Raw genomic sequence first — 14805 nt, 5'->3', positions numbered from 1 at the left:
AAGCTTGTTCATCATTTCATTTCACCAAATGTTGTTTTGCAAGAGCTTTTCATTTTAATATGAATATGTGAATGTGCGAATTGTGGCCAATCAATACATGGCCAGTCAATACTCACCTCTCTACTATTATTAAGCGCCTTTATATGTCTATTAAATAAAGCTTTTAAAGTCTAATGTTTTGTGTGAATAATGCTAAATGCTTAAGGATAATATTTATATAAAATATCGATAATCTAAAAAGAATTTAGAATCCTATAATTGATAAATTAAAATATGATATTTTATAGTTGTTGGATAAAAAGATACATTTGAAAAATGTGCAATGAAGAGACATGAGTATTTATGTGGTTTAAAAAATTCTCTTTTAACTTCATGGGTCCATTTATTTTAAAGAGCTTTATTGACCTAAATAATTAAAAAAATAAAAATTATTTTGATTCAAAGTAACACTATTCTATATAATTATAAAGTGATCAGGAATAAAAATACTAGAAAAAAAATAAGAGATATTAACATTATGTCAAAAATTAAAAAATAATATCAATTAAAATTATAGAATTAAAGAATTATATTTTTACTCATGATATTATATATTATAATTCAAATTTGATTATATAAAGATTGTTAAAGGTTTAAAAATTTCAGAATGTGATTATTAATAAAAGCAAAAAATTTATAAATAAATGCTTATACATATTGAAAAGATACATCCTTATTTTTGCTGAACAAAAAAACTTTTATATGAATTTTAAATTTATATATTCTGTTGCAAATTAAACCGCTATTTTTGTTACTAATCAAATTTAAAAATGCTCTAATTGAGATTTTTTTTTTGTTAATTTAATTTCTTATTATATATTATCATAAAAATTGTTATCTTCTACATTCTTTAAAATTTGCATTTTTTAAAAAAAATTAAATATTTCTATATTATATCTTTTGGAAAAATGATATATCTTGTAATTTATCTTATTTTAAGTGAAATTTAAAAAATTGATAAATATTTAATGTTAAAATCATTATAAACCTCAACTTATTAAAATGAAGGTTGTTCCTAATGGCTGCAAAATGAACGATGTTTTTATAACATTATAAAATTGGGCGTTTAACAGACTAAGTTAATATAGGTTTGCCAAAACTACCTTTCTATATTTTGATTTGAAGCAAAAAACATGAAATTTATATTGTAAAAACTCCTTTTAATTGTTTAAAAATCAAAAGATTTATGATAATCAATTCAATATAAAATTTTATATAATACTGCTAATTTTAACTTATTAGGTTGAATGATTGGATATATAAAACATATTTCGACGTAGCCCCGGAACATTTACCATAAATTATAAATCTAATAACTTAAAATGAGACTTACATTTTTGAACAATAATTAAATATGGTGCCGAAGGAGAGGGCTAAAACGGTGCATGATATACATAAAACGTTATAAGGCATACTAAAATCTGGAGTGGGTAACAACAATAATAATGCGTCATCATAAACAGTTTTGTCGATAACTCTCGTTTCGTTTTTATCAGATTTATTATTTTCACAATTATACTTCAAAAGTCCCCCAGGGATATAAAATCCATGATTACTATCTGGAGGATATTTATGCCACGCAAATAATTTAAACAAAATTGACATGGAAATTGTTATTCTATCTATGTCGTTTAATGAATCAAAACATTGTGGGTCAAATATGCCAGGTCGTTTATTAAATAAATAAATTTGTAAAAAAGAGGCGGCTTCTTGTTGATAATTGTTTGATTTTTGTTTTATAGGCATCTTTAATGTCAACTTGATATCTAAATATAAAATAAGACACGAATAAATATATTCAGCACCTAAACCCCGCCCTAAATACCCTGATTTAATAAATTCGATTTAAAAATCTTTTTATAATTAGCATTTTGATATTAAATTTTAAAATATTTATAAATGTTGTGATGACATATAATAAATAGGCAGTTTGAAAGGATAAAAAGACGTCTAGCTCCTGTTCTAAATATTTTCTAAAAGAATGGTTCCTATTCCTACAAATTTTAAAAGTGATTTCTGTGTCTAGTTTTTAAATATACACTATATAAATTAAATTTGTTGAGCTTTTCTAGTCAGTTTCTGGATATTTTATGGTTCTAGTTCCTATAAATTTAAAAGAGAGGTTATAATTCTAAATTTTGATACAGAGGTGCATGTGTTATTTTTACTAAAACAATAAAAACAAAGATTATTAAGTAGTGTGTAAAAGATGTTTGAAGTATTAAAAAATAATACTCCTTAATTTGTATTACACATAAAAAAAATTTCAATTACATAATTTTTTTCAAAATTTTTATCCATATAAATCTTCTTTTTTTTAAATCACAGACCATTCACAAATCTTTATCAATTACAATTAATATTAATTTTTTTTATTAAGGCCAAGTCCAAAATATCAAAAAATACGATTAGCAAACTTTTAAAACTTTATAGATAAAAAAATATAAGCCATTATTCTGAATACCACCAAAAATGGACAATTTAGGGAAAAATTGAAACTAAACCAATCAAAGGATAAATTTGTACAAGATAGTTCCCGTTTCAACTATACAAAAGTAATAACAATAAATACTAAATGGATTAAAAAATTTATATTTTAGGAAGCGTATTTTGTATAATTGTATTAGTTTATTATATGCCAATTGAAAAAGATTTATAAATTGTTTAATTATTTTATGATTTTTTAAAAAAAGTTAGGTTTGACATGTCAGCCATCAGTGTTGTTAAACGTTTTTACAGGAGCGCGCTACAGCAACTTTATTCTGTCAAACCCAATTAGCAATTATATTTGTGTATATAAAAATTATAAATATTTAAAAGTTTATTAAATATAAAGAATTCATATAAAAAGACTATATAAATAATGAAATAATTATTTTTATTGCATTACATTTTAATAAAAAAAATCATATCAATATTATAACCCCTAGATCGACGATCCTTAAGTATAAGTTTAACCTTACCAAATAATCGCTTATTATTAGCAATTAAGGGTAATGGGGTATTTAATTATATTTAAAAAATATTTTAAATATGAAAAATTATTTAAAAAATTCTCATTTGCATATTTAGTGAATTAAAAAATATATTTAATAGGCTTCCAAGCAGTAGCGTCGCTAGGAGGGAGCGCGCAGGGGCTCGAGCCCCCTGAAAAATTTGAATAGCCCCCTAAAGCAAAATTTTTTATTAAAATTGCTCCTTAATATTCCCGTGAACTAAAAATAAATTATTTAATTGCCCCCTGAACGATTTCTTTTATAATTCTATTGATAATATATAGATTTAATTTTATTATTTAAAAATTAATAAAACTATCTAAATTTTTATTAAATTAATACTATTTTAATTATTAGATTAGATTATATATATAAATTATATGTTCTCTCTGTCAGTTTGCAATCAAATTCTGTGTTAAAAATATATCAATATCACTCACTGAATATTCATTTAGTATTAACAGTTGGAGCTTAATTGACGTTTATTATTTAAAATATTATATAACCTTAATTAAATAAATATAATCATTTATTAATTGAAAATTAACAAATTTAATATTGTAATTAGCCGAGTTCAAAATCATTAGTCAACTACATTTTTATTTTTAAAATTAATTATCATGTCTCTTACTAAAATTATTTTCAAGGTCCAAATCCAAACGAGTATAAGATATTTATTTATAAAAAGTAAGTAGATAAATAGTTTATAATCATTTTTAATATATAATTATTTATAAAATATTAGGTAAAATGCCACTTTTACAGACATATTTGACAGTTATATAATATATTACAGTTAATAATTTTAAAATTTTAATAATAAATGCTTTTGATAATAAATATAAGTAACAATTTGCATTCAATTATTTAACGCCATCTATTTATTGAATATTTTATTAAAACTTCTTAATATTCATCCCAAAATGGATGTAATAATTTTTCTTCTCTTTTTTACGTGTTTTTAGGAAAGAACTTTTTTTTCTACTTTCAAAAACAGTTTTGAGTTAAATTTTTAATACGAATATATTTTTGATATTATTACAATCTATTATTATTTTAAGATATAATATACCAACTAGAGGCGGTGCGACAATAATATATAAAATCTTAATTACTTTCATCATATCACTCTGGTTCTAATTTTATAGTTACAAAATGTTTCATTTCAAATATAACATCGCTGTGTAAATAACTCAAAACTTCAATATATTTGCATAATTTCTTCTAAAGATTTTTACTTTTTGTTTTATCAATTTATCTAACATAATAAATTCTGATATGGGTTACCATCGTGAATGTCATGGCTAGACTGCAAATTAACCAGCATCTATTATTTGTGTGATTATTTAATTTAAGATTATTACTATAGCTGCTGAGAGCATATGATTGCATATTTTAGATAAGCAATAATGGTCTACTGGAATATAATCTTTTAGAAATTTATTATCTCACAAAAATTTTCGCGATTACTTATTTAGCTTCCAACATGTCATCTAAGAGGAAGCTCTAGCCACCATATAATTTTATGATTTGGTGGTCGTTTATATTTTCTTCTTCAAGAATTGTTGATTTGGTGGATTTGGGTAGACCTTTAAATTTCTCCTTATTAGTCCATTCAATAAAACATTGTATAGAATGGCATCATGACCCTTTCCCAAAGTTGCTAAGAATTATATTATATTATGTGGTTTTTAAAAACCATTATCAATTGAGGCATATGTATGAATTAATTAACCTTTTTATCACTTGTAATTTTTTACGCAAAATTTTTTTATAATCAGCAATCGAAAATATTTTATACATTAATAAATAGATTTTGTATTAAAAAATATTATTTTTAGAAATGTCTTGTATTTTTTTATTATTTTTTATGCTAGTTAATTTTGTGTGCAAAACATTATTAATGACAAAATATGAAATTCAGAAGAATTGTCTAGAGTTAGCATATTTTAAAAATGTATTATTAATATTAAACCAAGCCGAAGGCCGGGAAAAAGCGGGCCCCCAAAATTTTTTTTAGCTGAGCCCCCTGAGATTGTAAAGGCTAGCGACGCCCCTGCTTCCAAGATCTGTCTCACACTAACTTATCACCTCGATATACATTTGCTTCGACAATTTTAGTAATTTATATTAGTTGAATTGGATATATAAATTTCGAAAATAAAATTTCAAATAAAATTATATTTTAATTTTCGTGTTTAAAGTTATATTTATAAAAAGTAACGCGTTAACTCAGTCGCTATTTTTTAATAGCTATTAGTTAAATATAGTTACCAAAAAAGATAGGGCACTACTTGGTGTGCGCTACTTTAACAACTGTTAAAACAAAAAATTTGATTTATATTCTAATTATTGAAATTTTCCTATTTTTCGATTATAAATAATCTTAAAATAAATTTTAAATAAAAATTATTTATTCAAGATATAAGGTAAAAAATATAATAAAATAAAAAAATTTGACAACTACATTTTTTAAGTTTTAAAAGTCTGGTTTTTAAGATGAAAGCACTATTTAGATATTATGATAAATTTTTAGAAAAAAAAATGTGTATACCATAGTTTTCATTTAATACATACACTTTATGAATGATGTATACTTTAAATTGTCCTCATCTAAATGGAGTAAATTTAATTAAACTTGCATTTAAAAAAAATTTAAAACAGGGCCGGGCAACCATAGTGAAAAATTGAAACTGGGCTGGTAAAAATTTTCCGCCGAGCTTGATAATTTTGTCATTTGCAGATCTCTAACTCCTACAACAACTTTAATACGAAGGAGCTTCATTAAATTTGCTTAGGTGGTATTAAAATATTTTCCTATATAAATAGTCAAAATTTCAAAATTGGCGACCCAAAATAAATTATTAAATCATAATCAAATCTTTACATACATAATTTTTCGTGCATAAATTGGTAAAAGAGACAAAACGTAAGAACGGTGTTATTTTTGAATTTGTAGTAGATGTTCCCGACCGTTTCAATTATTTTATTTGTTGGATACTACTGCTGCAAATATTCATTACTCGCGGTGCAATTGTATACATTAAATATATTAAATCTAATTTAAAATATGAGAAATCCAAAAAGAACTACACATGTTGATATAACATCTTAAAAATATATATAAATTTTAAAATAAAAAAGTTAATAACACTTATTTTTAAATAAATAAATTTTATTCATCATAAAAAAACTTTAAAAATATGTTAAAAAATTAAATACAAATACGATCAATATTAAATTAAAAAAATAAAAATAAGAATATATTAAAAACTATATATATTTTATAAAGAAAAACAAAAAATTATTAAAAAAGGTACATATCACCCTAGAGAAGAGTAAAGCTTCTTTGGATTTTTCCCCTATGGTTTTAATGAAATTGAGGGCCTAACTTAAGATCATGCCTAAGGAATTGGTAACAAATGGCATGAACACTATGTTGGTGAGACCAGCATATTTGTTTTTTTTGAGGATTTCTGCCTCTTCGATAGCTGATATTGAGAGGATGGACTTTGCTGCAAAATCGATATAAGTATAATCCCAAGTTAGCGAAGATCGTTAGTCCAGGGAATGGAGGATATACCGGGGCGAATGACGTTTTCATTTAAAAAGCCCGTTGGTTCAAAGGTAGATGGGATATTAACTTTTTTGAGTGCATCTAGGAGAATGTTGTTGTTGGATGTCGTCGCAGGAGAACTTAAAGTGCAAGGTGGGCTTTCGATTCGATGGGCAAGTCTCAATCGATGCAAATGGAAGGTACTACAGCTTTACAGCCAAGGTAAAGGGCTATGGATATATGTAGCTGTTTGCCAGTCATGAGGAGACCTAGATTGGAATTAAGAATGGCTTCCAATGATTCATAGCCTAAGTTTGCATTTAATATTATATTATTAGGATTTTCATCAAAGGGCCTGTTCGAAATGAGGTATTTAACGGTACGGGCGATCAGAGGAGCATCCCAGTCTTTTAAGAATACTGGAGGCAGAACGAGAGAGGGTGGACAGCAGGCTGGCTGTCCCAAAAGGTAAAAGCCTGGGATAGGTCAGGATCTATGGGAGTGGATGTTGAGCAGTTAGACGAGAAGAGATAAAGGCTGAAAGAGAAGGTTGTAGCGGGGATAGGATACAAATATTTCCTGCTTGCTGGGGAGGGTGGTCTGAAGCCAGGATGAATCGGAAAATTTTATGTTCAATATATTTTCGAGGAAACCCTTGATTTAAATGGTATGTGGTGCCTAAATGAATGGATGTAGGATTTAGAAAGAATCTCACATTTGAGGAGATTGAGTGATTTTCTTGTAATTTAGGGAGCATTATTATTGTTTTAAATAAATAAATTCTTAGTCACATATGGGCTGTTTTTGTAATAGAGGCTATTTATTTTATTTGAAGCTATTTTGGCGCTACGGGCAATAGGTAGTGAAGTAGATTAGTAAGTGTGGTGTGTGGAGGCTGATATGATATCTTGATTGAAAAGGGCTATTAAGATTTTAATATATTTGGATAATAGGTATCAAGATATTTTTGATGTTAGGTATTTTAAGTGTTAAATTGGTAAAGTTTAGTAGATTTTTCCAATTTGAATGATATCCAGAATTATTTACAGTTAAATGGATTAATTTGTAAGGATTCCGCGATACGTGCTCCCCGAAGTATACGGGATATGGTGGGATAGTTGGGTAATGATAAAAATTCATTGGCCCATGATTGTAGGTTAGGTTTGTTGAGTTGGAGATGTGTCAGTAGCAACAATTGAGGAAGGAGGGCTTACTAGATTTAATAGGCTGAATGGAGTATATAGGTGTTATGATTGGTAGTCCTACCTCAGCATCTAGAGGATGGAAGTCCATGAATTTGAAACTTCCTGACCTTGGTTATATTGCATATGGGACAAATTTCATACAGTATCCCCAACAATTTAGTTATAAATATAATTGTCCCTTTTGTGTATATACTTCGACATGATATTATTTATTGGATGATAAATTTATGTCTTCTCTGGTCTTTTAAAAAATTTATTTGTGTCTATTAAAACCAAGGAAGGTGAAATGTTTAAAAAAATTGTGGGCATCCTTTTGTAGGTTTAAGATTATAATTAAGTTGTATATAACTGGTTGGGAAATTACTATGATTTAAAATTTGATTTTCAATAATTGGTAACAAAGCATTAAATAAAAACAATCACAACAAATAATTTGTTTGTAATAGTGCATTATGCAGAAGGTAGATTATAACTTTTTGGTAATTAAGTTGAGAAATATAATTAAAGAGTTATTTAATAATATAAGATGAAGGACTGCATTTGGTAAGAAAAGGGAAGGAATGGTGGTAAACATTATCAAAAACATCTTAATCTGAATATAATATAATTGAATATACATTTTTCATTTGGAAAAGGAACTATGGATGCGATTTTGGTGATATGACAAATACAAGAAAAGTATCAAGGTAAGAAAAAAGAACTTTATTATGCTTTTGCATAGAGAAGACATTTGACAAGTTTTCACACGAGATTACTTAATAGATTTTGAGAAAATAAGATGTAGGGGAACTTCCATGGGAACCTTTATATGATAATGTTGTATTCTTGGCAATAAGTGAAACAAAGTCAAAGGATAAGCTAATCCGATCCGATCATGGCTATCAAAAGGTTTAAAAGCGAATGAATGAAAGACTAAGATGATTGGAGATAAAGGATCAGGAATTAAGGAAGAAACAGGCATTTGGCAATGTTGTGATTGTGAAAAAGATGTTCCTAGAAATTAAATCCAATGCACCAGCTCCCAGAAATTGATAAATAAGGCTGATGATAGTAAGCACGACTTTTATCTATATAACATGCGTGAACCTGTATACGATAATGTAGATAAGGGTGGGATGGATATCAACAAAGGAGTTGCTTTGAAAAAAGTGGGGAAATTAGTTTTGTTTGGGTGACATGCTGAAAGCAGATAAAGATTTATTGTTGTTATTGAAAGTTCTGATATGCTTGGAAGAAGTTCTAAGATGTAATCTATTGCAACAAATGAAGACTATCTCTGAAATTATAGGGAAAGGTTTGTAAGCTGTGTGGAACCTGTTACAGCGGCGAACATGAGCAATGTAAAAACCATCTCTGAAATTATAGGAAAAAGTCTGTAAGCTGTGTGGAACCTGTTACGGCGGCGAAACATGAGGAATAAAAGTCGAAGATAAATAGGAAGAACGGGGATGAGAACGGCTAGATGGATGTGTGGGATATCTCAGAGTGGAAAACAAGAAATATTTGCTAGAAAGGATTGGAAAAGAAGAGTTTGGAATAGTAATGAGAAGAAATAGACTATGGTTTGTGCACCTTGAACGAAAGATGAAGGATGATTGGTTAGAGATGCATCTCGATGGAAATAATGGCAATAAGGCATCGAGAAAGACCAAAGATGACATGGATGAAAGTGATAATGGATGGCATGAGCTTAATAAATATTAAAAATAAAGATGTCCTGGACCACAAAAAGTGGAGTTAGAGGGATCAGAGGGGAAACTAGCTTACCTGGGTAAATATAGAAAACCACTTTTAAATCAATAAATAGGGTTTTCATTAGTTGTAGGATTATTGTTTCAATTTAAAAAGGTTTGTAAAATACATATATATATATATATAAGTCGTATAAAACTATGACAGAAACAATAAAAAAACATATAGTATAAAAAAATAATTTCTTAAAAGGATGAATAAAAATTAATTTGTAAAAAGGATGAGTAAAAATAAATTTCTAAAAAATTGGCTAAAAAAAGGTGATTAAAAAGGCTATAAAAAAACTTAATAAATATTTAAAGGTTTATTGTTATCTAAGGAAGGGGTGTATGATTAGTAAGTTGTATAGACAGATTTATAAGGAGAACCTATATCGTATATAAAACCCCTCGCTAAGATCTCCGGTGTAGTTATTTCTTTCAGAGGTTTTTGATTAATTAGAAAGATTTGTCCTCTAAAATTCTCAGGGTGTTGGTAACTAAAAATGAAAGTTTAAATTTAAGAGATAAAATCATTATGATATTTCCGGTAAAAAATTTTGGTGTTTATAATAATAATATAAAATTCTATTTTACTGGATGTGCTTATTATATAATAAATATTGATATGAGAATTGGGAGCATAGTGCAATTGTTAAATTTATCTGATTAAACCCTTTTCTCGTATAAACCTATAAATTACCTTTACAGTCATGAATAGTACCATTTGACAGTTTGGCACGAATTTTCAAAGTAGAGACATAAATTTTGAGGAAAAAAGGAATTATTTGCAAATAACTCATTGTTATGAGATTCGTCAAATCTTGGTTAAATGTGAATTTGGATATTATTACATTTAGAGTGGCCATGTGTCGGCTATACCCTAGTTAATTTATGTTAATATATATTTTTCATAATATGATACCTGTAAGATATTTATGACTGTTGTACATATTTTCATATAAATATTGTGATGATTTAGAAAAAATTAATTTCCCATTTTCAGATATATTGAGTAAATCAGCAATATTAATTGAACTTTCACTTTGATTCTGTAATAAATCACATAAATAAATGTAATTTAGGATGGTTTGGCTTGGAAAAAAGAATAGGTAGGAGCAATAGAAACAAATAAAAAATATTCCAATTAATATAAATTTATTTCGAGATCTTATAAGCAGTGTCAATATAATAGGGGGGGGGGGGGGGTAGGAAGGAGCAATATGCTTCCAATTATTTTGAAAAGGGTACGGGGTAGGCATCCAAGAAAGGTATGGTAAAGTATAATAAGCACTATTTGTAGATTATAGATAAAAAGTTAATAAAAAAAATTCAAGATTAATTTATATATATTTTTTTAGAGAATTCAGGAAGGTCTATAAATGGAAAGGCTACAATACAAAAGGCTAAAAAATAACATTGAAAATAAAAATGATTGATTTATTGATTTCATAATAATAGAAATTATGATATATTAAATTTTATTTGTGAAGTAATAGAATATATGTCTATCTTTATATATCCAACACTAAATTTATATACGAGATAAAAAATTCACAAATTAAATAATATAAAGGTAAAATATAGCTAAATGTTAGGAATAAGGAAGGAAGAGTAAGGGTGCATTCACAGAGAGTGACTGCGACATGACATTAAACTATAGAGCAGCTGATGTGTCGTAAGCAATATAGCATTCATAGTAGTTGCGATATATCCATTTGAAACCACCTAATTTAAATGATTTCAAAATAATTGCTGATCAATTTGAGAAGTCTTGAAACTTTCCATTGTGTTGGAGCCATTGATGGCAAGTACATTGAGATTAAAAATCCTTCAAAATCTGGGAGCATATATTACAATTATAAACAATATTTCTCCATAATATTACAAGCATTAGTAGATAGTAAAGGTAGATTTATAGTAATTGTTATAGGCAGTTATGGCAGTGAATCAGATGGATCAAATATTATATTATGAAACCTTATAAAGGTAAGTTAATGTTACCAATAGTGAATGAATTATAAAAACTTGTCCACTGTGACAACTTGGTGATTGATAAAGAAAACATAAATCTCCACCCCAATGATACTCAATATCTTAAACAAAATGATTATTTTATTTTGATTAAAATAATATAAAGGTCCTTCAATGAATAATAACAATGCAATATAATATTTTTTATAAAACTTTCATATTTAAATAATATATCAAAAATCATTTTAATTAGTTTCTTCTTTCCCCTCTCTGATTTTTTTGCAAGGGTTTTCTCAAGCATAACATTGATCCAAGTGTTTGTTGATAATTTTCTTTCTTTTATTTTTTTCCTTGATCTATATCCTTCTTTTTAATTTTTTGCAAGATACATATGATCCTATACTCGTTGATGGTGATGCTAAATATATATATTATTCATATAAAATATAATTACAATCATTCCTTAAAATTATGGATTCACTTTGACTAGTCTCTATGCGTGGGATTTCAACAGCTATGTAATAATAAAATCTCAAAAATTAGTATATTTACCATCTTAAATTTTCATTTCCACTCATCTGCTTAAACATTGTTCTAGCAATATTTTTTTTCATCAATATTAAATAAAACAATTTATATTTTTCAAGTTTGTATATTGTTTCTCTAGTTATATGGTTGGAATTAGAAAAACCTATGCTCCCTCATATAACAATCTCTTAGATTTTTTCATGCCGATTTGACCATCTACTGCAAATGAAAAATATTTCAAATTAAAATACTCTTTAATTACCTGTTTTAATATTGTTTTCACTTGAAATTAATTTCCATATATAACATAATATTTATTTATATTATAAAATATATATATATATAACATTATTATTTTAATAACATTTCAAAAATTCACTTGCAAATTTTCTATTTCTACCATATTGTAGTTAAGTCGCTTTGAAAGTAATAAAATGTTTTGTAATTTGATTTCTATGTTTAATGCGACAAATGTGGCGGGAATGTCGTGTCGCGTCGCAAAAACTCACTATGAATAGTCATTGGTAATTACACATATTTGTATTTTGTCGTGTCGCTGTCGCTCTCTAATGTGAATGCACCCTAAGTCTAGTGAAGATCTGTGGAGAGAAAACTGTCATTTTAATTTGATAATTTGTCTTAAGATATAGCCTGTCTCTATCTGAGGAATAAGCCTTCTCGAAAATCGCCAGTATGCTTGCGGAAGTGAGATCCTAAATCCTCGAAGAAGGATAATGCAAAGTTAACAAAGGAAGTTAAGGTTATTGGTATAAGGAAGTGATCTTCTGATATTTCCGAATATTTGAAAATATTAAACTGTTCTTTTTGCTCGAGTTTGGAGTTTGGTTGGATAGGGCTAATAGATCTAAACAAGTATATCCTTTAGTCAACCAGAAATAGCCCCCGTTTCCATGAGGTCAACAGAGAGATACCGTCAGGCCTCTTTTTTTAAAAAATTATATTTTTATACTAGGATAATAAGCGGTTTTATTAAATTAATTTTTAATTAGATTTAATTTTGTTATAATTTTATATGAATAAAATTTTTAAAAAATGAAAGTTTTTTTCTTTTAAATAATTTAATTTTTTTCAAAATTTTTTTTGTAAATATAAAGTTATTTATAGTATTGGAATAAAAATTAAACGACGAATATAAACTAGCTAAGATGTTTATTTCTGTCATCCGTTCAACAATTTATTTTTTTGTCGCTAATATTTTCACGGCAAAAAGGCTAAGATTTTAAAATATTCAAATTAAATTGCGAATCTAAAAAAGGTTTTAGGTTCGAAAATTTATATGTTTATCGTAAATACATTCAGGGAAAAAAGGCTAACATCTTAAATATATTTTTTTTTTTCATTTTCGGTTCGAAAATTAATTTTTATTGTAAATACATTCAGGGGAAACATGCTAACATCTTAAAGATAATTTATTTTATTATATACATTAACCTCAGCGAATCTAAAAATGGGAAAAAGCTAGCATCTTAAAAATACTTTCAAATTTTATTATACCATTCCATGTCAAATCAATCACTTTTCGGCCGACCCCTTTCGATTTCGATAAAAATTCGTAGGCTGGTTATATATGTTCCCATTAGATTATAAACAAAATTTTAGCGCATTAGAAACTATATTAGCGGAGATATTCGGGGTTAAAGGTCCAAAAAACGCCTTTTTTTCCTTTTTACTGATGTAATTAGTTTTTAATGATCAAATATTGAATTTAATATCAATAGCTAAGTTAATAATTGATAATTATGGCGAAAACATCAAAAATAATTTTTTTTAAAATATGGGTCATCTTATGGTCAGTTGAAAACTTGAAATTAATATTTCGAAATGTATATGATCTCCGATTTTTAATTTTTTTAAGAAATATTATCCGTTTACTATTTTTTTAATAATTTCTTTAACAATTAGCATGGCTAGATATTTATTTAAAAAAATATTGCGATTTTTATACTTTAAAAAAAATAGATGGCGCTTTATATAATAGTTTTAATATGTTAAAATTCATTTTTTTTATTGATTAAAAATATTTTAATATATATCATACTAAATCGATTACAATGTGCATTATATATATTATTTGTAATTCAGATCATAAATTTTTAAAATCTTCACAAATTTTGCCTAATTAAGATAGTTTATAAATTAATTAAATCTTACTTCATCTAAAGGAATACAAAGCCTGGCTAGCTTGTAAGATTCTTCAGGAGATAATATATATGTTCGACTGGTGGGAGTAGAAGGATTGACCAGCGAGAGAATATGAGATTTAGGCAACACTAAAATATTATCTTTCAGAGGAATTTAAATGAGGCTGAAGGTCCACAAGGGTGTAAAATCGGATTTTTACTTCTTCATTTGTATAACTTTTATCGATTATATATCCTAACCACCAGAGTTGTTAAAAGATACTTTTTAAATGGATCTAGATACAGTTATAGATACATAGTCTCAAAAAATATCTAGATACAGATACATCGTCTAAAAAGTTTTCAAGATACAGATACAATTTTTAAATGTATCTGTATACAGATACATTTTTTATTATGCTCTTATAGGTTTGCATAAACCTAAATTAATATTATATTGTGAAAATTCAAATGAGCTAAAAAATTTATTGACGCGATATAACATTTATCAGAATATAACTAAAATAATGATTTTAATATAATATATGAAAATATATGATTAAATAATTATAAATAATTATTAGATTTCAGTAATAAAATATTTTCAAAATTTTGATCATTTAGGTATCCTCGTTT

At 26.6% G+C, this 14805-nt stretch overlaps 1 protein-coding gene across 3 annotated transcripts in view; it reads right to left on the bottom strand.

The window, feature by feature from the left end:
• The window catches only part of LOC135923167 (GPI transamidase component PIG-T-like), a 92107-nt gene that overhangs the window by 9606 nt on the left and 67696 nt on the right, over positions 1-14805 (bottom strand). For 2 of the 3 annotated variants that reach the window (XM_065457765.1, XM_065457766.1), the window contains exons 6-8: positions 10452-10578; positions 10230-10409; positions 1373-1805 (exon numbers count right to left, since the gene is read on the bottom strand). In XM_065457765.1, the coding sequence (XP_065313837.1) occupies positions 1373-1805; positions 10230-10409; positions 10452-10578 (740 nt within the window). Of the gene's footprint in view, positions 1-1372; positions 1806-9752; positions 10027-10229; positions 10410-10451; positions 10579-14805 lie in introns of those variants that run through there. The other variant, XM_065457767.1, reaches the window with a different exon arrangement.

Source organism: Gordionus sp. m RMFG-2023, chromosome 2, assembly GCF_954871325.1.
Source record: "Gordionus sp. m RMFG-2023 chromosome 2, tfGorSpeb1-WG-v2, whole genome shotgun sequence".
In the NCBI taxonomy this organism is placed as follows: Eukaryota; Metazoa; Nematomorpha; class Gordioida; order Chordodea; family Parachordodidae; genus Gordionus; species Gordionus sp. m RMFG-2023.
The sequence above is the reverse complement of the archived record's forward strand: the minus strand, read 5'-3'. Positions and strand labels throughout refer to the sequence as shown.